The sequence below is a fragment of the Brachyistius frenatus genome, unplaced genomic scaffold (assembly GCF_029030835.1).
Source record: "Brachyistius frenatus isolate BFR_SWC_R1_liver_20210118 unplaced genomic scaffold, ASM2903083v1 Contig_1, whole genome shotgun sequence".
Lineage (NCBI taxonomy): Eukaryota > Metazoa > Chordata > Actinopteri > Embiotocidae > Brachyistius > Brachyistius frenatus.
In genome coordinates, this window is record NW_027210600.1 from 4,031,187 (window position 1) to 4,058,783 (window position 27,597).

The window sequence follows — 27,597 nt, forward strand, 5'->3', positions numbered from 1 at the left end:
TCACATTCTTACATCATTTAAATACTTTTCTTTTTTTTTTCTTAAGCAACTCGGAAAGATAAATCACTTCTTTAACTTGAGTTTTGGTGCATTCTGTGTGTATCATAATTCAGTCAAATTAAACTACTGTACATCATATGTACCCTCAGTGGAACCAACTCTTTAAACATCTCTAGATCTGATTCAAAATCATAGAAAAGTGGCTATTTTTTCTGCTGATCTTGGCTGATAATTACTAGATTTCTTCAGAATGCAGCCAAGTAACACACCAAAGGGCACAATATTCTCCAATCCACTAGAAAATAATGTCATACTGTCTCGTGTTTTCCCTAACCTTGACAAGTACACACATGAGTATTAGGACTGCAAAGAAGGAGGTCAAAGTAAATCTTTGTGACAAAGTACAGAGAGTAATAAGCTTGGGGTGGTTAGACGGAGAACATCAGAACTCTCCTCCGGGAGGCGCATGTTCGAGTCCATAAAAAAGTGAAAGTTAACCTGGCTTTCTTTTAAGTAACGTAAGTATGTTAATTATATAACATATTTAACCTACATAACATAACAAAAAATACTTATTTTGTGTCAAATTGAGTAGATTTGTTTGCTAAACCTGCTTTCCATGTCCAGGTGAGACAAATCATGACACAGATGTCTCTAATGGACTGACGGGTGTATTACATGCTTTTGCGTGATACCAGATGACACATCATCTGGACTTCGTGTCACAGTATGGACAACCTTTTTCATTAAAATAAAAAGGAAGAAAAAAAATGGTAATCACGCTTATATTAATGTTTTTTGCCAATGGGTTTTAATTTCCTTCAGAATAATTCAGATCAGATTTAAAGTCACCTGCTTCTCCTCACCCCCATCTTTTAAAGAGCAATCATAAAATATGATCCCATGTATTGTTACATTTTCATTTGACCCCCTAACAAACTGTTTTGAACAACTATTTCAAGATCATTTCTATCACCTTTCTGTTTATGTCCTACCCACTTCAGTGAAAAATCCAAATGCAGATACAAATAGGGATTTTTGTGTAATTTACAAGTTTTAGGCTTGCAGTATATGCACGGTTATTTAACATTGGGGACTCTCTCCACTGGTTCTCATGAATAATGGACAAGTTGAAACACACCTTTAAATTGTTGTACAGGGAGTGTGTTGGTACATCTGTGCACCGTCTATGTGCATTCCTCAGATAGTGGCGGTACTGTTGCTGATTTGATCCAATTTCAAAGACAAGATAAATGGCTCCAACTGCCGATAAGCTAGTGTGATGGATGAAGATGCTCGAGTTGACAACATCTCAGTCTGATGCCATCTTTGCAATGATTGAAGGCAGTTCTATTTGTGTGTCTTTATCAATTACTGCATCAGCTTGTCAGCACTCAAGACATGTTTCATCATTACATTTGTTTCCTGCACCTGGAAGCTGAATGCGTTCGGATCGGTGTAGTGGCCACTTTTGTCAATTTGCATTAAAGCAGAGTGATTTGTTCAGCCTAATTCTGTGAGCCATGTGGATCTGACTGGCGGTTTTACCAAATTGTGCTGAAAACTGAAAGCCTATGTTCATTTTCTTTCTGCAAAGCTAAAAGGGTGCCCTCAAACTCCACTTCGCTTACAAAGTTACAGGAGGTAAAGCTCCTTTGTAAGTTTATACAGCTTTTGTTCTGAGAAAATGGATCGAAACGTGTCTAGATAGATGGAGAAAGCAATATCCAATAATAGATTTCTCAAGCTGCAATAGAATCGACCTCTGCAAGTTCTGTATGATATTTTCATTGGGTTGCTTTTCCTTTTCATTACTCTCTTTCTCTATGTGTTATTGAGGTAGTAGTAGGCAGGCCACCTTAAAAAAAATCCTTGTTCTTTTCTGAAACAGTGTGATAGAAGAAAATCCTGTCAGCATCCTGGCAGGATTGGATCCTGCATGTCTACACAGGCAAATGTGGCTCCTGAAATGGGGGCCCCATCCCATTTACAAACACTGGAACTATTATTTTTGTTGTTGTTTAGCGGGGCGTCTTTCTCCCCAGAATCCACAAGTCTGGCCCAGCTCGAGAGCGCATATGGGGACTGCTGGGAGAGATAATGATGTCTGGCAGCCTGTGGTCTCACTGCTTCACGCCTCTGGCTGTCTGGGCGGTAATGCTGCTTCCCTCAGCTAGCGAGGCTCTCAGCTATTTGCTGGGACCACAGATGTTCATGAAACACAAAATGCCATTCCAAGTCGAGACTCAGGTCTTCTATTCAGAGTCTGAGACAAGTCTTAAATCTTCAGTATGACAATCGAGCTCAAGTTTCCATAAAGGTTCAAACTTGTATTTGTATTTTTTTTTTTGTATAGTTATAAGCATATGATGCAACTACCATTGTGATTGCTTGAAAGCACATATATTTTTACAATGAAGTTGAAACATTTTGCAAATGTGGAACATTGCTAACAGTAAATAAATAAACATACTCTATTAGGCCTTTTGTGTCTGGTATGATTATGATTAGCAGCCAGTTTAGGTTTAAGTAACTTAGCTTTTTATTTCTCTCCAATATAAAATGAAATCAGATTTACAGGTTTTCATTATAGCAGAGCAACTAAACAACTGAAATACACTAAGTTTGCCAAAGAATAGAAGCAGCTTAACATTTTTTCGACTAATAATGTGAGCCAACCTGCATCAAAAAACATCTTAAATTGGCAACAGGCTAACATTTGCCATTTGCCAAATGGTCACGTACACAGTTTGCGCTGTTTAAGCAAAGTTACCAGGCATATAGTGCAGCTTAAAACCATCCATTCATCCAGCAGGGCCATCAGATCTTTGCTCGTGCTCATTACGCTGAACTGCTGATTTACTCGGCATAATGGTCCTTCATGCCATGTGCTCACCGCACATTAGACGAGGTTAGAAGAGTCACGATGCGTTTTTATTCGTCATTATAACTTTAAATTGTTGCAGACAGTTTTGAGGTCAAATGTTGCGACTAGATTGCGACCGGAGTGTGAATCACCAATTCTAGTGCAAAGTCTGGTTGCAGTTTATGGTTTCATAACCGCATGAATATTGATATTCAGACTGATGGCTTTGTGCACATGTTGCTGTGCATGGATGTGTGATAATTCAGTGGAGTTCACAAGACAAGACAAACAGAAGATAGACTCACTACACACACACTTTCCTTGAGCTTCTGTCTCCATGAGGCCATTCAGAAAGTATCATTTATAATATAATATTCTGTCATTTATGACCGCTGTTTGAATTTATTTCTAAAACCTAAATTTAATCATAATCCAAGCACTAAACTGCCAAAATCTCTGTTTGCAAAAATTCCCAGACTCATCAGCAGAGAAGCATGAGAATACAAGAGCTCACAAACAGACAGAAACACACTCAGAGAAAATTGCCTGATATGAAAACACACTTTTGCATCTTCTTCAAGCTAAATGAGACAACAATCCTCCAGATTAATGACAGCCATCCAGAGATTTAGGTCTATCAGACAGATGATGCAATGTTTCTCTGCAGTTCTAAAATGGATTTGAATTAATAAAAACGTATGTTTAAATGTTACAACACTCAAAAAACAATTCAGGCTTATGACAGGGGCATAGAACATGAACAAACGGTTTTGCTTTAAAACTGACAAATGTGTAAAAGTCAACCAATGCAAAACAAGCATATAAGAAGAGGTCAGTAAACAGCAGACAGTACATCATCTCTGGGATATATAAAGTCTTGTCTGTAAAACTTCAGCTCAGAAGTTAACCTGAGGCATTTACCATACAATTCAAATAACCTGAGGGACAAATGATGCTTCCGTTGCTGCAGTCCAGCCTTTTTGGCCAACTGTCCAAATTGATATTCCAAACTTAGACTCTGTTTATGGGATAGTTAATAGCAGGGTTTCTCAGGATGTCCACTTTGATTACAGCTTGCATCTGTTTTTTCAGGGACGTCGGAGCCGGAATTCAGCGCCGCGCAATCTTATTTCTTCCGTTATTGTTACCTCTTTCACGTGGTTATCACAAAGCTAATTAGTTCATCACTGACATGTCTGGTGTCTTCATAACAAAATGGCATGCAAGGTAAATGGAAAGATAAACCCAAAAAAAGCATTTTCAGTGCAGAGGATATGTAATTAGACTCAATTAAATGTAATGTTTGTGTTTGTCATCGAGACAAGAAGTCAGGCAGGTAATTGCTTGCACATGACTGAGCTACAATTGTAATTAAGGGATTGTGGGACCGAAGTGAATACATGTTCCTGAGGTCTAATAATACATTGCAAGAGTAGGTCTGAGACAAAGAGTTTCGAACCTGCTGTGTCGAGACCGCAGAGGGCCATCAGATGTAATGAGGAATACTGTGGCTTGGTAAATATTACAACCCTGTGAGCATGATATGAGATGACAATGAGGCAGTAGACACTTAATTATGTGTATGGATGTAGGTTATTACTGGCATAGCAAACAGGGTGCTCATTAAAATGGTTTCATTTGTTCTTTGACTTATATTGCTGAAGATAAAAAGCAAGGTTTAACACTTACCACAATCAGACACAATACCGTGTATGAAAATAGGAAGTATTGACCCTTTTTCTAAACATTATTTTCAGCATGTGCCCCTAAAGAACAAATGTTTATATATAAGTGACACAGTCTGATTAGGAAAACTTGCTTGCAACACGTCCCCACACATTTTGGGGGGAAAACAAATGATACTCGCCTTAGACTTTAATATAGCAGCATAAACCCAAACCATTACAGTTAAATTAGTTTAAAAATCATTTAAAAAATCATCTAAATAATTTAAAAATTACCCAAATACCTTATTTTAGGTGAATTTATATCCACTCTACCTGCCCTACTACACACACGGTACATTGAAAAGGGAGATCGGGGTGGATGGTTGGGTTAAAAAAACAAAAAAACATCAGAATTTAAGACGGGAGATCACTGTTCATTTCTCATTTCTAATCAATATTGGTCCATTAACATTAAGTTGTAATTTTAACTCAAGCTATGATGTTTCCCTAACCTTGAGATGAGGTTTTTGCTTCGACATGAACACATTATTTTCTGCTAAAGTTAGAACAGTTTTTTTCAATGATATGTGAGAGATTCACTTATTTTTATTTGCCCTTCTGACTGGATTGAGGGTCAATTGGTAATAAGTGAAGGCATACATCAGGAATTATTAGCGATATAATCACAAACTGATGGCAATTTGTGGGTTGTTTGGTCACTCCCAGTCAAATCATATTAAACCAGACCCACATAGTCGTAATGATGTTCAACTTTGATGCTCATTTACTAACTTTGAAAGGGCTATAACTACTCATTTCAACCCGAACTACAATCTTACCCAACACCCAACCGAGTTCGTCTGTGGTGAATCCTAACCAAACCTCAACCACAGCATTGTCTCTAATGTAGTTTTGCTGATATCCACTGGTTTTTGGAAGGCACCAACAAATGACGCCACCCTGCTGATAGAGCAGTCAGTTCAGAAACTACAGCTGCTATGGGTCATTCAAAAGGGCAGCCACAAACCACATACGGTATTTTGCCATGTTATTTGGACGTCTTGCTGTTTTCTTCAGTTTCATCTGAGTTTAAAAGTCCCCTGTCATCTCCTTTCCTCTGATGAGAACATGTCTTTTCTGAATCAATAGCGCTAATGGCTTGGATTCGCTCATCCGTGCAATTCGTCAAGACCGTAGATATTGCTATCATTTTATGATTTTAATGCACTGTATGCATCAAATTTGAGAGTGAAAATATCGATTGCTATCAGATCCATTCAGTTTACCATGATTACCAGAGACTATGGAGGGGAGAAAAAAAATCCAACACATCCATTAGGTGTCTCATTAAATAGTTCCATTTGACCACCGTCGCTGAAGGCAGCAAGGGAGACTTTGAAGATCTGAGGCAGACACTGTGTACAATATAGTCTGTGGAAGCAGTGTGATGTATACTTTACCTGTGTGAGACATTGCGCATGCGATAGGTGGCATGCTATTTTTTTGCACTGTGGTAACTAGCTAACATCTACCAACAGTATGTACAGTGTTTAGGCTACATCTGTATATTGTAGCTTGTAGCGAACGCTTACATGATAGGAATTTAGGGGACAGCAGTTAATTGTGGTGTTTACTGATTCCTTTTATGTGAGGAGTTTAGGTGACATCTGTTAATTTCAGCATCTACAGATCGCTTGCATTTGAGGAGTTTAAGGAACATCTTTAAGTGGTAGAAGCAGGCGATTGTTTTATGGGACATCTGTTAATTGTAGCATCTACCAATAGTTTGCATGTGTGACGTTTAGGGGACAGAAAACTGGGCTTTCATTCTCCCCCTCTCTGGACTTCAAGAAGTTGGTATTAAAAAAAAAGGAATCAATACCTATATTGAAAATGCATGTGTTTAAAGGTTTATCGTGACATGCATGTTCTCAGACCTGCAAGCATGTCGGTGTCTTTCTAGCTGGCTGGTACCAACTTAAGTCCACCTCTGTTTGTTTGTTTGTTTTGTTTTTTGTTTTTTTAACTTCCCAATAATAGTCGCTAAAGGTCGTAGACTGGAACTCCTGGGTGGTTGGGAGGCCGGACAAATGGCGGCACCCTGTCGAGCACAATGAGGGGATAAATGGAGCCGCTGGTCAAGCGAAGGATCTTTCACTGCACGCCCTTTCAGACCACCGAAATAGAAGTCAGACAAGTATGAAAAATACATGCCCTCTGGCTGACTCTGGTACTCCATGACGCAAGGACACCCCACGTAGAGCCGGAAAGACAAGGAACTGATGAAAGTTATGCTATCCTCGGGGAAGAAAAAGAAAGAAACAAAGAGAAAAGAAAAGGCAGACGGCCAGGTGATGGAGAGGAAGAGCAGAATAGTGCTTTAGTATGCAAATGGCCAGTATCATTACTTGTGCAATCATTTTTGTCATTAGTTATAGTAACTCCAGTTGTTAATTAATTTTCAATTATGCGTTCAAGATCCTCTCACCTCTTTGGTGTAATAGAGTTTGTCAGTCATTTGCTGCTGCAGGGAGGACAACCACAGTGGACCTCGGCTCCACTCAAGCAGAGACGCACACATCTGGACATCTGAGGAGGTTGCGGTGAAAGTAGTAAGACACCGATGATTTAAATTCAAGTCATAAAGAAGCACCGGCTGAGTCGAGATGCTGCACCCTGGCGGCTGAATGAATGGTTGACTACAAAGAACATTGAAATATCGACAGTTTAAACTCCTCAACACCTATGTCCATCAGCAGTCATGTTTACTGTCACAGTGTCCTTGAGCAACACACCCATAAGGTGTTCTCGATAATAGCATCACCTAGCTGTAAATGGTAAGCTATGAATCTACCACAACAGTTTCATTGCAACAAAGACATCTGTCCAAATGAATTGATTTGGACCGCAGCCCACGTTCCTACACTATATGATCCCGCTGAATATTGAAGTCATAACCCTTTTACAACGGTACTTGGCAGGGCAGCCTTTTAGAGATTTGATGCTGAGTGCCCTTGACACCCCTCCCACACCGGCCTCAGCAGCGTCGGCCACGCTTCCAAGAACGGGCTCGGCAAAGTCTCCCCAGGACTGTCACCTTGTCTGGAAAGCACTCTCCTCTGTTCCTTCTGCAACTCTTTGTCTATCCATCTTCAGCTGTCGCTCCGTCTTCCTCCACCTCATTTTCACTCTGGCTGCCTCCTCCACTTTCCATCATCCTCCCATCTCTACCTTTCGGCAGAGTATGACAGTCACTTCAGTTGTCCTTTCTGCACCTCAGCTCGCTGTCTGGGGAGAGACGGAGAGCGCAGCGGAGCACACTCGTGTGCGCACACACATCTCTGTCTCTCAGGAAGGAGCGGAGCAGGCAGGAGTGCAGAGACATAGGTGCTAACTCCCGTGCAGTAAGAGGGGTGAGCAGATTAAGCAGCAGACGCACATACATATCATTGTGTGCCAGGCTTGTCAGCGACAGAGCGGCGCTGACAAGCCTGCTGATTGCGTGAGTGAAGGGTAAGTTGGTGACAGGTGCTTGTCAGAGCAACCCGGGTCAAACCTCCCACTCCCACTCCCTATCTCCAGCTGTGTGCGAGTATGTACGTGTGTGTGTGTGTGTGTGTGTGTGTGTGTGTGTGTGTGTGTGTGTGTGTGTGTGTGTGTGTGTGTGTGTGTGTGTGTGTGTGTGTGTGTGTGTGTGTGTGTGTGTGTGTGTGTGTGTGTGTGTGTGTGTGTGTGTGTGTGTGTGTGTGTGTGGCCGTGTATGCTTGCACGTTCAGTTGAACGCCAGCCAATTGGGGAGCAAGAGAAGACATCTGCTCATCTGTCTCTCAGCAGGTCTCAGATCTGCTGACTGTCACTGTTCACTTGTTTGTTTACAATCAGCAGCTGGTTTGAAATCAGTCTGCTGTCATGCGGCACGCGGAGCATCATGAGCACAGCTTGTCCTGTGTCTACCTAGCCTCATTAGGTGTAGTCACCGCTGGGCAGGCTGAACACCGGTGTTCACACTTGTTCAAACTCACAATGTTATAGAAACTCTGCACTTTTTTTTGTTTTTTTTGTCCTGTCCATAAGCACTTTTTCAAAAGCCCTGAGTCACACAGCCCCTCAGGGAGGCAGCAGCCTAAAGCGCAACTCATGATTTGAAGGTTTTGGGTCTGATTCCCCACAGAAACTAAGGGAACGGAAGCAGGGGAGCAGAGTGGAGACGTGGTTGTCTTTCTGTTTCCTTTTTTTTCCAACCTCCCTTCATGTGACCAATAGGAAGCCAGCTCACCCCCTGTTGCTATACTGGAGATGTTACTGTGGTCATAATGGGCAGTTTATACATACAGTACAGACATTTCACAAATTAAAGTGAGAATCTGAATAAATGAGCAGAGAAACATGACAAACCCTGATCAATGAACAGTGACAAGCCTGAGTCGTATACTGCAGCCCATGCAGTCACCACCTTTCAACTTAATGAACACCGATAGGGGGTTTCAAAGTGACGTGTTAGATGGCACTCTATTTCACAAACGAGGACATGTTACTGTATATCTTGTGGCTCTGTGCAGTAACATCTCATAGACTGTATCCCAAGGAGGATTAGAGCTCTCTAGAGGCTGCTGATGGTAAAACGTCTTACTGGAACAAGGGACAACCTGATATCATGCCAAAGTGTGTAACACACCCGCCAGTCCTCTGCAGCATGCTGTGTCAGTGCCAGGTTGTCCCTGTCACAGCCGTGAAAAACGAGGTGGTTAGGTTTTTAGAAAAGAAAAAACCCATCAGGGTGAGGCAAAAAAAACAAAAAACATGTCGCTCCCTCAGACTCAAACCCTCATCTTCTGGGTAAACGTCCAGGGTCGGTTCTATCAACCAACCCCCAGCCCACCTCCATCAGACCTTCTTTACCCTGCTGATATGTGCTTGTACTTTTATCCAATGCAAGGCAACACATGACACTAACATTGGGGTCTGAGGGGTATATTACACCCTTTGGTGTAACAATGGACTGGAAGAGCTTTGTTGGGACAATCCTACTCTGTTCTGACCTTTGACACAAGCAGCTTCATTGGCTACTTGTGGTAAGAGTAAAGATGGAGGACAAATCAGTAATTGTTTCCAGCCTTACCAATCTTTGGATTCTGATTCAAAAACATTTGTCTGATTAGTGATCGAGCTATTGTAATCAACATTCCCATTATAACCTGCAGGTTGATAACCCAATAATATTACATTTTCTACAATGTAAACAACCAAGTAAAGCACCGCATTTAAGAAACCTTTAACTGTAAATATTTTGACATTTCTGCCTGAGAACTGACTTAATTAGTTCATTATTTAATATAGCTGCAGATTAAAAATGCTGTAAATTAAGTAATTAATCAACAAATCATTTCACTTCCAAATCCAACATTTACAATAGAACTGCAAATAGAGCTTACAGTACAGCCTTGATTTAACAGGCTATATTGTAAGAAGGACCTTAATTATAAGTAAAATACAAGTTGCATTCTAAATCAGAATAATTTCATAATATTTGTCAAAAAAGTTGCAATTCAAGAAAACTGGTGACATTTAGCAAGGACAACTTTTCATATTTCAGAAAACCTTCTAAAGCGTTGTATGATTATGAGTAAATGATAACACAATGTAATGATATTTATTTCCAAAAATAATATTACATAGCACTTTTTTTTTCTTTTTTTTTTAAATCATGTACCTATTGTTGTAATAGTGTGGATTAGTTTTAAAAATCTTACCACTGTACCACAATGTCCGAATACTCTGTCTTTATATGGACGCTGAAAACGGTGATGGTAACTATAAAAATAAGACACTGTAAAACGGTGTGTGACACAGGACAGTGTCATCTGTCAGTTACAGTGCAGAACAATTGAGATGTCGTATTGCGCGAGTCACGTGATTTACAGACGATTATGCAGGCATTACATGCAGTGGCTAAATAAAAAATAATAGAGTCACGGTCATGTGGCGTGATGAGCGCACCTGACAAGGGTAGATCCTTAGTCCACCGGCAACACATCTCTTTGATCAAATGCACACACACACACACACACACACACACACACACACACACACACACACACACACACACACACACACACACACACACACACACACACACACACACACACGTGTGTACTGCTATCTTTATGTACACCTTCTGAAGACATCTATTCCTAAAGCCTTAAGTTGTACATGTAGAGACGCAGTTATGAGCATATCTCACTGTCACTGTCAGCTTCTGTGTGTGTGTGTGTGTGTGTGTGTGTGTGTGTGTGTGTGTGTGTGTGTGTGTGTGTGTGTGTGTGTGTGTGTGTGTGTGTGTGTGTGTGTGTGTGTGTGTGTGTGTGTGTGTGTGTGTGTGTGTGTTAGAGACAGGAAAGGAGAGAGGGCAGATAAAAACAGTGATAAGAGGAGTAAGCAGTGGTACTCTGTGCCTGACCTTGCTCTCCTTGCTTAACACAAAGCCCCCCTCTCCCACAGCAAACACAAGCCCATTGAATCCATCCTGACAGTAATGAGAAATCTCCCCACAACAACGGGCTAGGTCCGTTTATCAGCCGAGTACAAGAAGCAATGGGACAACCCAACTCCCCATCATGGGAATTGAATGAATAAACCCTATTCTGTTTTTATCAACAATTAATCTCCTTTTAATGCCTCAGAGTTGAATAGGACAAAACAAGCGCGCGGCATACAGCAGTGTGCAATGTGAGGCCACGCTGACAGGAACCGAAGCTCCCACAACACAAAACAACCAAGATGTGTGAGGAGCCGGAGAAGAAGAAGGAGAAGAAGGAGAGAGCAGGGGGGATGAGATAGAGAGAGGAATGACGTTCAGAAAAACAGACGGTCGCACTGCTTCGCTGTGCGCATCATTTCTTCGGCTCAAGAAGTGGCAAATGAACAGCCGTCTTGTTTTGGGCTCCGGCACCTGTGTTGTTTCTGCACTGCCAGCAGCAGTGGCAGCAAATGGCTCGTGAACAGAAGTGGAAGTTCTACTTTTGGCCTCAGACTGCTGAAAAATATTGTTTGTGTAGGTTTTCTTCTTAGATGTACAGTATAAGAAGAGATATTAAAATCCAGGCGATAAAACATCAGCAAGAGGATATTTTTAGTGCTTTAATTTCGAAGGATGTGGAACATTTTGAGTTGCAAGTGATTTTCATTGCCTGAGAGGAAAGATTCTAAAGATGTTTCTTGTCATCAAAGGCACTTACATCATACCTGTATGTAGTCAACGTTTGAGTGTGGTATCCCTTTAAGATAGCTGTGCTGTGCCTCAGTTAGACACATGTATTTGGTTTTGGCAGCACGCTGTCAATAAAGTTGTAAGTGATTCATTTAGTATCTGAGCCATGTCTTCTTGTCATCACCTCCGCTGTGAGGAGCATAGTTACTTGGTAATTATGCGTTGACCCATCATTTAAATCACAGCAGCTCCCAGTGAAAGGATAACTGCCATGGCCATGTGGCTGTGTTTGATAAAGTCAGGACCAACTGTCCAGACAACAAAGGCACGCATGCTCACACACACACACACACGCACACACACACACACACATGAACACACTTACACAATCACACACAGAGAGTCAAAGGTCCAAAGGTGTTGGTGATGGTCATGTGCACGTATACAGACACCAGCACAAATACTGTCACACTCATGCAGACAAAAGGAAATAAATGTCGCAGGGTCTTTTATGCTACTTGACTCTGAAGTTTCTCCAATCAGCTGCTTAACATAAATTAGCATTTGCTAAATAAATGTAATGTTTCGCACTGTGGCAAAGTGATGCTGATGAATGATGCATGAGGATATGTAAATGAGCGCAATCCAGTTGAATTTGCTGGTTTGTGATTTACATCCCTCACCCCTTTGCCTCCTCCATCTTTCACCCCCCCTACCCCCTTCTCTCTCTCTCTCCCCTCTCTGTGGCCCCACCTCTTATTTTGGAAGAGGGGTGGTGGTGGGGGGATGGAGGGGGCGTGCACCCATTCCACTGCTGTCCTTCATTCCTATGGAGTACTTTAATTGACATGGAAAACTTGCAGTTGTTTACACAAACTTAAAATCGCCAGTGGAATGCAAATCAGTATCCAGCAGGCATTTGTAGAAGTGTACTTCTTCCAACTCTTCCTGACTCCCTTCCAAGAGCCTGCTGTTGCATATCCCAAAGGCCGCAGGGCTTTCAACAGTATAATGTGTGGGGAAAGACAACAATTATATGCATTGTCTTTTCAGGACTGCTAGCGTCATAAAGAAAGGAATGGTAGTGAAACAATGAGCTTGGGTTCAAAGAAGGGGGTTAAAAGCCAGATGAAAAATCTGTTTTGAATTTCTTATTCATAAAAACAATATCAGCTATACATACGCACATACACTTAATGTTTTGCACTTTAAAGAGTCACAAACTGACTTTTTAAAAAAAAATTTTTATCAAGTTTCCAGCAAATATCATATGCTTTCAGATGATAATGGCTGAGGAGACAAACTGGCTGAAGTGCTTCATTCGGACGCTTCTTGGCTCTATGGAGCGGTAATGCAGTTTACTGGATAACTTAATCACTTATACATATTTCCTGTAATTCTTCATTAATACATGGTTTCCGTTTACAGCATCCTGATTTTTCCATGTGTCTCAGATATTAAGTAGCATCACTCAGTGTTTCAAACTCCCACATCAGATGTATGACTTTTCAAGACAATACTTTCTCAAATGAAGTGGTTTCCAGTCCTCAAAAACCTCAGCAAAGGTAATTTAGGTTAGACTTTAAGCTGGTTTGGTGTCAAGTTTTTTTTTCCTCATAATAAGGAAATTGTTATATTCTAGACATGCAGACCTTAAACTGGGATTATACTGTAGGTACAAAATCCAAGCAAATCATGATATTTAGCGTTTTCAAAATGATACAATAGCTGGATCCCAGTGATGACGCACAATAGTATTTATATTTTAGAAAAAGATGAACTGCAATGGATATTTTTGACAGGAGGATGCTGCATCTTCAGAACTCAAGTTCAGTGGTGTAAAACACTGTGCGATGGCAAATATCTATTCCAGTTTGTGCTGTTCTCTCAGAGTAGAAAATAGAGTTTGCATTTCGCCACCTATTCCCTCTGCGATCCTTATTGTGAATACCATTGTTAAAATAGCTCACGGCTACTGACACTTAAATGCTCTTACTCCTAGTGCGTCAGGAGAAAAGTTGGAGAGAAGCACCATGGGACTGTAATCAATAGACGTGCAGCAAAGGCACTGCTGCTTGTGAGGTATTCAAACTCTGACCTGCATTCATAGATTTACAGGTGGAAGAGGCGGCAGGGATGTGTACATATGTGAACGGATCAGTGAAGAAAAGAAAGGATGAGGTTTTTGGTCTTGCTGCTGCCAAGAAAGCTCAAACGAGTTCAAAGTCCCAAATTTGTTTTGCTATGCAGACAAGTGAAAATGTGAGTACTTTTCTGGCTGACATTCTGGCAGGCAAAAATGTGATGTTCTTTGAAACTGTGCCTTAAGATAAAGGTCAAATACTTTAAACACAACCACAAGGAAAATTTTCTTTTTTAATCATTTATTCTACTAAAGTAGCATTATATGTAATATTTTTCTGTAGGAAAGAAAATTACCTTTGGCCTCACATGCTAGTTTTGTCGCATTCAGCAGAAATAACTTCTTGTAGGCATTTTGCATAATTCCACTTGTCTGACATTGACTTTTTCAGTCATTCCTTGTTGGATTTGTTCGTGTGTTCTAGATATCTGTCTTCTTAAAAGGTACATTTTTGTTAAAAATTCAACTTCTGGACCGATGTTTCAATGCTTTTTGATATAACACGGAATTTATGGCTGAATCAATGAGTGAAAGCTGCCCAGTCCCTGCTGCAGAAAAGTAACCCCAAACCATAATATTTCCACCACCATGCTTCACAGTTGGTTTGATTTGTTCTCTTTAAAAGCTGTCTTTGGTCTGCGCCAAACATGTCTTGTGTTGATTGTGGCTCAACAACTCTATCAACAAGTCTAAGTTGTGCAATCTCTTTATATTTGTACATACATGAACTTTAATACCAACAGTTGAAGAGCTGAAGAGTTGAACACACATAATACAACTCATTATGCTCGTACATCCATGTCTGCAATAAGCTCTATAATTAGATATTAGGAAGTCTCCACTCTCTGAATTCCCTTCTAGTTAGCAAATGTGAGTGTGCTAGCACACCAAATTAAGATGCAAACATGAACATCAGCAGGTTAGCATTATAACTGTGAGCATGTTGCTATCCTGAAGTAGCCTCCTGGAGGAAAAAAGTGCTTTATAAGAAAAGAAATATGTATACGAAATATGCTCGCTCCTTACTTAAAGTAGTCTTTTTGTCTCTGACGCCCACTCCCCCTCCTCTCTTCAGATTAGCATAGAAATGTGATGATATAATAAAGTGTAATGCCAGGATTCATGGGGCTTTTCTAATGTGCACACTCTGAATCAGTCACCGCACCCAGTGCTCCATGAAAACCTTCAAGGAAATCTGCCTGTCACCCCAATTCATGCATGCAGGCTTCACACTCACCATAGAGACATTACGCCTCCGCTCACAGCACGGGCACTCGTGGGAGTGTACACATGCACCAAGAGAGTACTGTACACACACACACACACACACACACACACTCAAGTCAGTTCCCCTTAGACAAGATTAACCAATCTATCTTTAATACGCTTCATTAAACAGATAACATGTGAAGAACACTTGATGTGCAGGAAGCTGTATTCTCCTGTGGGCACAGACAAATGAAAGTGAGATGTTACACTGTAATTAACCGTTTCTTTACACAATGCATGCTGTTCCATTCATCCTTCATGATTAAGCTGCTTCGCACACACACCAGGTTGGACTGCTGACAGTTAACTGTTGGGCTTTAACAACTAGTCGAGCCACTTCCTCTCATCTCTCATTCAGATTCTCTTCTCTCCTCTCTTCTCGACTCTTTGATCTTTGCAGTCACCTGGTTTTCTTTCTCTCTCTCTCTTTATCCGGCACCTAACCAAAGTACTGAAGAAGAGATTGGGCTTCAATAGAATTCCCATGGCAACAGATTTTTAATCATACCGCTCCAATCACGTTACTTTGGCGGGTTGTCCAGGGAGAGCTGAATATGATGTGGTCTTGGCTTTGATCATGATCCCACTGATCTTTCAATCAACATAAAATAACAATGTATCAGCTGACCTCCCATCGCCAGCATGCCATTTATTTGATCATTTACCCTGTTTCAAACACTGAAACAACACTCTGATTTGTAGATGTCCGGTATCATATCAGACTGATGTTTTTGGGTTATTGTTTCCAAGAGTTTTTGTGAGTTTTATGGCATAAAACAGCACAGCAAAAAACATCTGTTTTTCCTCTAAACATCCATATCACAGTCCCTGAAGTTTGCCGGTTCATTTCCCAGGGTGCAACGCCTCGGTTTCACAGAGCCCGCAGCACCTCGCCTAAATCATGAGCATGAACTTGCCCTCGTCTGAAACGACTGACATTTACTTTTGTTACAAACAGTGCATTTTCTCACTCACCCCAGAGATCACCTCAGTGCAATTTATTTCCACCAGCAATATTCCATCATTCCTTATTTTTGGAGATTAAGGAAAATATCAGTCGGTGTTACAGGAGTTATTACATTTGCTGGGTCCTTGGAGACCTCTTCCCTCATTCAGTGCAGATAATTGTATCTTTTTGAGAATTACCCAGAGATCTGCACTGCTGGCACTTTGGCTCTGAGAAGATGAGTCCTTATTAAGTCGCAGCAATTCTCAAATTCAGGTTGAAATGTGTGTAGAAAGGATGTCCAAGTCAAATGAATATGCTTCATATTTTTATCGCATACAAACATGTAATTATCCCATCAATCAAGTTAACTACAATGTCACACATCCAAAACATGAATAAATTGTCATATCCCAAATAATAATCTTCACATTCGCACCACTGGTATTTTCAGATGTGATAAAAGATGACGTTCAATTAATATGGCAGCAGCACATCAAAGACTGTGCCATTTTCTCCTGATGAACCACCCATAGATCTCTAATAAGACATCTCAGATGTTTCCTAATGAGACGCCGAGCCACTGTGTTCTTTACATGGGTAATTAGCTGGATTTCTCGTTAAACAATTAGTCAGATATCTGTCTGATAGTCTCTGTGGTTTTCCTGCACTCTGTTCAGATGTTTTGTCTGACTTTTGCAAAGATCATTCCTCTGTTCATTGAAGCTTTGGAACAAAACAACGAATATAAGTCAGCTTAACATGTAGTTGAATATTAAATGTGCACTCAGTTGAAGAGTCAATCTAAGTTATTGTGTTGGAGTTTTTCAGCCTGACCTGACTGTGAATTACAATTTCTTCTGTTGTGGAAGATGAGCTTTAAATTGGTGCCTTATTTATTTAGACCCTTACTGAAAGCAACGCTCATTTAAGGTGTCAGCATGCCTCCAGTGCGGACACACACACACACACACACAAAAGAATCAGGGGTGCTGCTCATGCCAATTTTTGCAACTATCTGAAACAACAGCCCTACAATCACACTGATGTGTTGTGAAAGTAATAAGTGTTCGAGCTTCTCGTGCAAATTTTTTGCACTCTTATTTGAGTGAATTTTCGCTAAAGTTTTCGCTACTTAGAGGAGGGATGTGTGTCCATGTGGAGCAGCCGTAAACACAAACAGCATGTCATGCGAATGGCTTCACTGACACTGACATATCTGATACTCTTTCATTGGGACACTTCAGCAATGTTTAAGTGTTTGTAACTTATTCATACTCCATGTTCTGAATGCAGTTTGAAGCTTTGAGTACATCGGAAATCTAAATCAGACTGGACTTTTTGATTCCTACCTATGCTAGTGGTGGTCATGCCAAGCTGACGTGGGTGGTAAAATAATGGCACTCGTCTCCGTGGGAGGCTGCATTGACTTATGTAACATAGAAAGACTGACAAATGCTTTTTTGTTGTTTGTAAACATCAACTAAAAATATACAGTTAAAATGTGAATTATATAGCACAACCATAAAAAAGTGGAAAAGTATCAGATAAAACATAAAAGCATCAAGATTCAAATGTTTGACACATCTGAACTATCTTACAGTAGATTAAAATGTAATGTAATAAAAGAAACTTGACTCCATGCAGCTTTTGTTGCAGCTTTTTTGTTTTCCGTACAGAGTCCATCGAAACCCTCACAGACAACTTTCTGATTTTACACAAATGAAATATAACAGTAATTACAGGCGGGATTTTTTTTGAATGTTTAACCAGAGCGGGCTAGTTGTTTTCCTCTGTTTCCAGACTTCTGCGCTGTATTTTGGCTTCAGAACCAACAGGCTGGTGTGATAGTGGTATGAATTTCCCCAAGATGTTGAACTTTTCCTTTTTAAATTCAAATGCTCTTCGTTTTTTGTTCAACACATCATCGAGCAGAACTCATTTAGTCAGTTTCTCATGTAACTGCCGTCCTGCTTTCTGTACTCTCTTTGCGCCACTCCCTTTTGCCTCGTGTAATCACTAGCCTCCTTTGTCTTTGCGTCTTTCTGTCTCTGCAGCGGAGCCGTTGGACGGAGAAGAGTACCTGGATATTATAGGTATCATGCGAAACCAAGCAGGTCGTTATGAATGCAAGGCCAGCAACGACGTCGCCACGCCAGATGTCAAATACGTGAATGTGGTTGTCAACTGTAAGTAACAACAGACTGCACCGCATGCTTTATTCAGAACTGAACACTGATCTATATTCTGACCGCATTTAAAGTCAGACATTTCACAAGATGATATGCTCAACAGATAAAAGCTTATCAAAGTCAAGATAGGATGTTAAGCATGTCGAATATAGCGTGGCAGCGACGGAAGGCTGGAACTTGAAAGTTTTGGAGCACTCTTCAATCCTCTCAAGATGAATCCAGGTAGAAAAAGAGAGATCCGTAACTTTGATTGCAGCTGTCATTTCCATGGTAATTCTCAGGTACCACATCATCATTTAACAGACACTTTGAATTTCAAAATAAGATCACCTAATTACATATTTTCAAGGGTCTGTAGTCGATCTGATGAGAGTTTTATAGACATTGGCTGTTCAGATTGATGAACAGCTCATGAGACATCGCAAACCAACTATCCTCAGAGGAGTTATAGAACTCTCTTTGATCTGAACAAATCACATATGGCTGTTTGCCCAAACTGTACTTTAGCCAAGTTTGAGTGCCTGAATTAAATGATAAAGATTTTTTTTATTAAACAATTTCTTAATGTTTAATCCTAAATGGAAAATGGGCATAAATCCACTTGGACATAGTTATGGCCATTTGGATGCTTGTAGAAACATTATGTGTGTAAGATGAAAGCTAATATACTTGATAAATTTGAAACTTTTTGCACTCGTAAATTTTTAAGTCAAGCCCTAAATAATCTGTTTTGCATTGGTCATTGATGCTTGAAGGGCTGAAACTGGAATTAAATATTAAATAGATAAATATTAAAATGTGACTCATAGAAGAGACTCAATTCCTTCCACTTATCGATGTGTTTTTTTTTATTGAACTAACTGAAGTAGTTTACTTATATAATGTAACATATTTAACTCATGGAGCGTATTAAGTAACTCAAGTATATAACTTTTCCTTGGTTAAATTACCTTTTTTTTTTTTTTTTTAACCCAAACCATGATCTGTTCCTAAGCCTGCAGCTGTTTGTGGCGTATGTATGAGCCACCAGCAGATTGTGACAGTATTAGACACCCTGGGATTAGAACAGGTTGCAACAATGCAAGATACTTGACTCAGTTTGAGTATTAAAAGATGTGAGCATTTGAGAGAAAAACTGAAAGAAAACATGAGTGTGACATTTTTCTTTTGCTAACACCTACATGTCCATAGCCCCTACATTAGGGATCCTTTGGTTTTTGGTTTTAAGATGTGACTCATGTCGACATTGTGTGACTCCGCAGACCCTCCGACAATAAAGAAAACCCAGAACTCGGAGACTCCGGTGGGCCGCATGGGAACGCTGCAGTGCGACGCCACCGCTGTGCCCACACCAGAGTTTGAATGGTACAGAGACGAAAAAAGGTAAAACTTAATCCACATTTTACCATCACTCACCACACCAGATTAGACACCTGCACAGAGCTGCATGCACCTGATCTTGCAGAAGCAAGATAGAAGTTTCTGGCACAACTTCACCCACTGCCAAGGGGCACAAAGAAAGAAAAAGAACCCACAAACAGTCAAAACTACAGCAACACTTGCAATATGTAGAGCAACTTTAATGTTCAACCAAAACTAAACGTTAAACATTGGTCTAACATCAAAGTTGTTGCAAGTGTTGCCAGAGTTTTGACCGCTTGCACCTAATCTTGGTTGAGAAAACAGTGAAGCACAATCTAAGATGAAAAAAGATGTGGGTACATTTTTTTGTAGTTAATTCAACCACAAATGCTGGCAGTCGCTGGTTGGAAATCAAATTAAACTCACATACGGGTTCAAGATCCTGTTGCAAGATCAGTCTGTGTATTATATTTGCTCTTGAGCACAATTAAGGTCTAAGAGGGAGCTAAAACAGTAATACATTTAAAATAACAACATAAGCTGTATACAGTCTGTATTATACAGTACAAACACATCATTATATAGTGCACAAGCCATTAGCCTGCCCTATCATAAACAACCATGTCGGTTGTAAGATTGATGATTACTGTAATGATATCCTGTAATGTTTCCTGGATGAAAATAACTTTTGTCCCTTCAATGTTAAATTGAAACTAGAAAATTTTGAAGAAAAGCCTTCACAGCACTTTATATGCCGCACAACAATTCTGTCTCAAAACATTTTGATTTGAGGTGATGAAGAATTAATTCCAACCCCAAGTGCTGCGGGTGACAGACATGTGACGAAGGCTCACAGAAATAACCTTGAATTGACTCGACCTGATTTGCCTTGAGGCAAAGTGCAAACTTGATTTATGTTGTTGCCTCTACAAATACAATAATCCGACAAAATAATGAGATTTACATTGAATATACTTCGGCATGACCATGATAACTGTGAAGAGGTATTGCACAAGGCACAATTAATGAATGGCATGACTTTCTAAATTTAAAACTTATATGTTATAAAACTGTTCACCATATGCAACGTTTGGTGAATATGAGTTTTCTTTAAACTATTAGGCTACAGTTAGGTTCAGCCTATGATTTCATTAGCTGAAAGCAGACTTTTTTTTTTTTTTTTTTTTTAAATTGCCTGCATTAGTAGCTTTGCACACACTTTGCTCTGGGTTGATTTCTCCTTATCTCCCAAAAGTGGCAGCAGCTTCATCACTCTGTGCCATGCGTGCTCTGCATCATTTTACCAATTGCGCATAATAGGTCTCTTTGATCCTTTTGTCAAATCTGCCCTGACAGTGGCCCCATTGTCACAGCCCAATGATGACAACATCTGTGTAGTTTGATAATGACTAATCAGCCACTTAATCACTATGTTGTTCCACTGATAATTGAACGTGACTGTGAAAGACTGAGAAAGTGGATTCTGTGACGCTTATCAAAAGAGAAAAGATGTGTCCATCCTCCTGTGTGTAATTTGTACAGCATACTGTAGTCACAGAAAATCTCAGTGACCCTGTTCTCATATCACAAGTAATTCCCACTGAAATAGAAATCGTGCTTTGTAGTGTCTCGTGTGAAATTGCAAATTCCGTGAGCAGACACAGATGTTCATTGGGAATCTATCATTTTAAGTGTCATGCAAAGTACCTGAAAAACACTCAAAGGGGATTGGAATTTAATGACATTCAAAGGCAATGACAACCCAGTTCCTCAGTTGCAACACTTGGCATTTAATAATCTGAGAGATCTCCTCCTCTGCAGCAAAGTTACCACCTGAGTCAGTCTGGGAAAAAAAACATCCATGATGTGCACTTTTACTTATGACCAAACTAATGCTGAAAAAGTTCACTAAAGATTTGGGAGAAAAATACTGGAGGAGTGTCACAAGTGTTATCACAGATATGGTCTCTAAAGTAATAGGCCTATTGTGTCAGTGCTTGAAAAAAAGATTTATGGTCGTTGAAATATTTCTGCATTATCTGTTGTTTCTGACCTCCATCCATCTCACTTGTTTTGTCCCCTGGAGGATTTTGGCTATGTGCCTTTTCATGGCGCCCCTCTCCTTCTGTGCCAGTGACACAGTGTTATTGCTCTTTCTCCTTGGATGATGATGTTAATGCACCATAATAATATCATTTATCCTTGGTTGGATTGCTAATTTCATAGCCCCCATCCCAATAAGTATAATGCAGATGTAGCCTGTTGTGTCGTATTTACTTGATTCTCATGGTGAGGTCTTGCTTCAGGGCTTGTTTCCTACTTTATTGTTTTAACCTCATTAACTCAAAGGTTATCACTGGAGGCCCTGACATCTGCATTTAAATAGTTTTGGAAAGATATTAAATTAACAACCCCCCCCCAAAAAAAAAAAAAAAAAAAAACACACAAAAAAACGCTGCCGTCTCATTCTTTTCATTAATTTTCTTTCATTATAACTAAATAAATTATTGTTAAATGAAGTCATCTGAAACCCTTTTTTTTTCAATCAAATGTTAACGTTGGCAGTGAAGGTGTCAAAATTCTTTGATATGGTTTGTTTGCTCACTTAAAGGTGACACCTCTGCTATAACTGAGAAATTTACAATTCACCTGTACTGCTGTTCCTTTTAGTTAAAACATGCGAAAAGATAATAGGGGAGGTGGGACTGGAAAGTGTGCTATAATTGATGGGTGTACATTTTCACCTCTAGTTATTTCAGCATAAAGAAGGAACTCTATAATTTTCTCTTCTTCAGTTGCAACACTTTTAGAAGTACAGTTAACTTTTACTGATGTTTTTTGATTAGTTTTGTTCCCTTGTTATATTAAACCTTCCTTAAATGGTATTTTGCCAAACAAATAAAGCGACCATGTTTCATATGTCAAAGACTGATGCCTTTTAGATCTAGAATTATTGTAGCAAAAGTCTTTGACATTAATAGTATTGCTGAATTACTGTACTATTTTAATATCTTGGAAAGGCTCTGTCCTCTTTTGTTTTAAGTCTTAGTTTGGGGACGGCAAGAAGGCAATGGCCCATCGACTGATTACAGAGGCCATGGCACACAGTAGTTCAGAAATATAACGTGGTGCCAATCCGTGTGATGCTTTAGATGTGATCAAAATAGTTATAAAATCAATTCTCACTCTACTAGTTGCCAGTGTAAGTTGGCTAACACTGGTGTGATGTGTGACCTCCATCTTGTATTGGTTAAAAGTGCTGTATAGGTTAAAAGTTCTGCACCTACTGGAAGCCGAGACAGAGAGGAATGACTTAGGAAGGTGAACGAGGAGTTGCAATAATCAAGACGAGATGAAATGAAAAGGTGAATGATTTTTTTTTTTTTTCCAGATCTTTTTAGGATAACATAGTCTTGATTACAATGTTTCTGAATTACAAGAAACTGGCTTAATATAGAACAACAATGCGGACAGTGAACTACAGGGGTAATAGAAGGCACTGGTTTAGACCTTATGCCATTGACCTTATCCACAAACCTTTCACAGTCACCATTTAAAAAGACAGGAGGGGGCAGGGTTTACCAATCTTTCGATTTTGCAAAAAAATGCTCTAGGATTTTTCTTATAGTGCGTCAATCAGATCGGAAGAAACGGCAGTTCTTGCTTCTTTCACTTTCTTATTGAAAGAAGAAACTCCCTTTTAAGACAGCATGTGTCAGAGTTCAACCATAGGGATGAGTTAACGGTGCTGATAGATTTGATTTTAAAAGGAGCGATAACATCTAAGGTTGACAGGCAGAGGTTATTAATGGAGCAAACAAATTCATTGGTCTGCACAGGTAAAGCCATATCTTTAGTAAGGTCTGCAAAGACGAGGCAAAGCTGTCAGCCAAGTGACTATTGAGAGTTGTTTGATGGGTTGAGTATCAACATTAAAAACAGTATCAAAAGTAATAGATTTTTGGTCAGACATAACAAAGTCAGCAATGCAAAGAGCATTAAGGTTCAGACCCAAAGTGAAAACCAAATCCAGAGTTTATCTCTGCACTTATCCGTCTTCTGTCACTACTAATATTGACATAAAAATAACTCCTCAGGTGACAAAATGCAACTCTGAAACATGAATGAAACATAACCACACAGCATCTGTGATATGCGAGGATACCTACAGTGCTTAGAAACCCAGTTAGCCAATCTGATATATCATGATCGTAAAGCAGCAAGGCGATAAGTGAGAACTCTTACCACCTGGACGTCGTGCTACTCCCTGCTCTTCTCTCACTGGCTGCACATGATGGAATTTTAATCCAGCCAATCAGAGGCTGCGGGGTGACTTAATAATGTTAGGCGTAATTATTAGGGGAGGCACGGTGGTGCAGTGGTTAGCACTGTCGCCTCACAGCAAAAAGGTTCTGGGTTCGAATCCAGTCCTGGGCCTTTCTGTGCGGAGTTTGCATGTTCTCCCTGTGCTTGCGTGGGTTCTCTCCGGGTTCTCCGGCTTCCTCCCATCATCCAAAAACATGCACTTCAGGTCAGGTTACCTGGCGCCGCGGTCGTGGCAGCCTGCTGCAGCATCTCCCCCCTGAGAGCCCCCCTGCTGTAGTGAAGAAATTTCCCCTAGGGGATTAATAAAGTGTATAAAATCTAAAAAATCTAAATCTATTTGGAAATGTTAACAATAGGAGAAGCTACAATTCTCGTTGTCCAGTTTTATAACCTCCATAGTTCATTCTTTAAACCTTAAGAATTAAGTTGGTCGAATCAACCACTGTCTATTTATAAATGCATCTTGTAAAGGAGAACGTCTGACCTGCTCTTTGTACAGTAGATAACTCTTCGAACATGTGAGAACCCAAAGTGAGCTGTCAGCTCAATATGACAGGCAGATGTGTTTGTTGTTTTGTCAGCTGATACGTCGCTGTCACAACCACCGGACCATTTTCCATCATCTCTGGGTTACATGTCTCAGCAGGACTCTCCACTTGATTTCATTTATCATCGGCCTTGAATCATAACAGGCCTGTCACTTTCTCTGGCAGTGATAACCTACTTTAGATGCTCCCACACGCTGCAGAATCAAATCGGTCCTTCTGATGATTTGCTCCGGTCTTTCATCTGTATCGGCCTGAGACTGCAGCCCCTGCACACATGCTGCATGCCCTCTGCCAAATAGAGGGGTCAGATCATTTCAATCAAGGGGTTTAATCCAGCACAGTGCATCAAGAAACAATTTTTGGGGAGATATTCAGTAGAGCACTGCTGCCCTCTTCCTGTGAGGAAAAACCTTTAAGTGATACAGTCATGAAGAGAACACTTAAAAACATCCCTCTGAAAAAGGTAGAAATGCACAGTTTCTGCCAACTTTTCTGATAAAATATTCCACTTTATTCCAGATGAAGAAGCTGGCAGACACTCAGGCGTATCTGAGGATTAATTTAAAATTAGAAGTGAGGGAAGTTGTGGGCTGCACATCTGCATATGCCAATGTGTTAAAAGTTAAAATGTGTAGAAATGTGGCGCTGGATAAACGCGAATGTAAAAAGATGCACTTCGGGGGCCACTGATCCAGTGTCCTGTTATTTAAACTCCCGTTTTTTGTTGCTTGGTTTCTGGACTCACAGGCTTTGTGCCGTTAAGCCCAACCTGAAACTCCCCACTGTGAAAACAAAAGAGAGCTCTCTCTTTTGACCTGCTCAGGTCAGTTTACTCCCTTGCTGCTGCATTACAATCATGTGCCATAATCTATTGTAAAAATTGCTGTTTGCTTTCAGCTCCCTGCAGTGCTGTGTATTATCTAGGTCTCTCAGCGTGCTCCGTGTGCAGGCCGGCCTTTTTAATAGTGCAGTCACTTCTCATGAAGTCACGCTGGAGAATATATCTGCTGTCGGCCTTATCGTTGGGGGTAGTGGTTTACTTCTGGATGGAGAGGGGCTACCACTTGTGCACTTGCCCTCTCCTAGGTCTCACACACACACACACACGCACGCACGCACGCACGCACACACACACACACACACACACTGCCATCATTCCCAAGGTGTCCCTGTGGGGAGGACCTCAGCACTTTATCAAGTCTCCCCAGTCGAAAATTATGCTGTGCCATGATGTGCGTTTTCCTTTTCATGTTAATACTTTCTATCAGCCAAGTGTGCATCAGCACAAACTTCTCCCTCCCCTGCTCAAATTCCGATTACCACATTACCCAGACTTAAGCAGGATTAAGTTGAGGCGACTCAAATGAACTTCACCTCATTCGTGATATGAAAGGGCTCAATCAGCTCAGAACAAGCAGAATCCATTATGTGTGCTGTGTTATTAGGAGAGTTTTATTTGGTTGTGATGATGTAAGGAAGAGTTCATCAGCGAGCTACACTGAGTCAGCAAATGGTATTGATTAATTTGCTCCGAATGGAGTTCAAGGTGCACATAATTGATTGTCAGACGTTTAATGGTCATTAAAGCTCCCAGAAGTGTGGCGGAGGATTCAGCAGCATACTAAACTTTACTTGAAAGTTGGATCATTTTTTTGGTTTGTAATAACAAACCAAAAAAACTATGATATAAGACAAATATTTCCCAAGTTCCTAATGTTTATGTCACATCTGTGTTCTCTGTTACGGTTGTTTTGTCATGTATAGCAGATCTGAAATTGAAAACAACATTTATAACATTGACAGTGCTCTGGCAACTTCATCTTGTCGTCTTTGCTCACCATATAATCCAAGGCGTGACTTCCTGCTTAATGCAGCATTGTGTCTACCCGATGATGTTCCAAAGGCTTATCTCCCCTCTTGGCAATCACGACGCCTACACTCAGAAAGCTCACTTACACTGACCCCTGCTGTTGCAAAGTGATTGCCAGCACTAAAGTACAACTCATAATGGAATATAATTACTGTTATTGACTGAAGACCTTTGCTCACAAACAGTAGCAGTAAATTAATCTGCTAAAATATAATGAATACACAATGCAAATAAATCCAAAATGCAAGGTGTTGATGAAATCAATGTTATTTTCAGGAGATTCACACATATCTGTTTAATATGACAGTAAGAGTAAATGTATTCTGCCTCAAGGATGTCACAGCTCTTTTGACCTGTTTGTCAAGAACACAGTGAAAAGTGTGGTGTTGCTGAGAGACTGACAATTCTCAACTAATCTCTGACTTCAAACTTCCATTACTTAGCAATTTAATTATAATGGTCTCACTTCTGTCTGTCTCTCCTCTCCAGGCTGTCCAATTCCCAGGGCATCAATGTCCAAATTCTTGGCACTACCACTATTCTCATGATTGCCAATGTCACTGAAGAGGATTATGGGAACTACACCTGTGTGGCCTCAAACCGACTGGGCGTCCAGAATGCCAGCCTTTTCCTCTACAGTAAGTAAACGCATTACTTCCATGTGCTGTATACAGAGGATTTATTTTGAAAAGAAAATTTAAAAAATACATATTTGAATCATATTAAATATCACAGAAAGGCTATGATATCACAATGTTTGAACAAACCCTTAATTCATTGTTCACTTCAAGGTGAAACTGAAGGACTTTCAAGTGTTAATTCTATTAACCTAATTTCTCTTTGGAAATCAGCGGGGAGGAAACTCACTGCAGTTTCACTGCTGAATAATTGGAAGCTCGTACAGAGAGAAGTAAAACCTTGCTCTGTATTAATTTTTTGGCATTCTGTGAATGGTGTACTCAACTCTGCACAAGAGGGATTTAACAGAACCCCTCAGGAAAATGGCTCAGGAGGGAAGGTGACATCTGGTGCAGAGGTGAAGTAAGAAAAGCTTGAAATGTTTGAAATGGAGCGATGCTTGCGAGTTAGTTCAGGCAGTCAATTAGAGCCACTCATGTGACACACCTCATGCTCCATAACCATCTTAACATACACAACCCCCCAATTTACGTTCCCATCTCACCCCTTTGACTGTCAGTGA

At 40.3% G+C, this 27,597-nt stretch overlaps 1 protein-coding gene across 3 annotated transcripts in view; it reads left to right on the forward strand.

Moving 5' to 3' along the window:
- Positions 1-27,597, forward strand: part of lsamp (limbic system associated membrane protein) — a 437,479-nt gene that overhangs the window by 404,045 nt on the left and 5,837 nt on the right. For all 3 annotated transcript variants that reach the window (XM_069703201.1, XM_069703123.1, XM_069703284.1), the window contains 3 exons: positions 18,156-18,287; positions 19,553-19,673; positions 26,886-27,034. In XM_069703201.1, the coding sequence (XP_069559302.1) occupies positions 18,156-18,287; positions 19,553-19,673; positions 26,886-27,034 (402 nt within the window). The remainder of the gene's footprint in view (positions 1-18,155; positions 18,288-19,552; positions 19,674-26,885; positions 27,035-27,597) is intronic.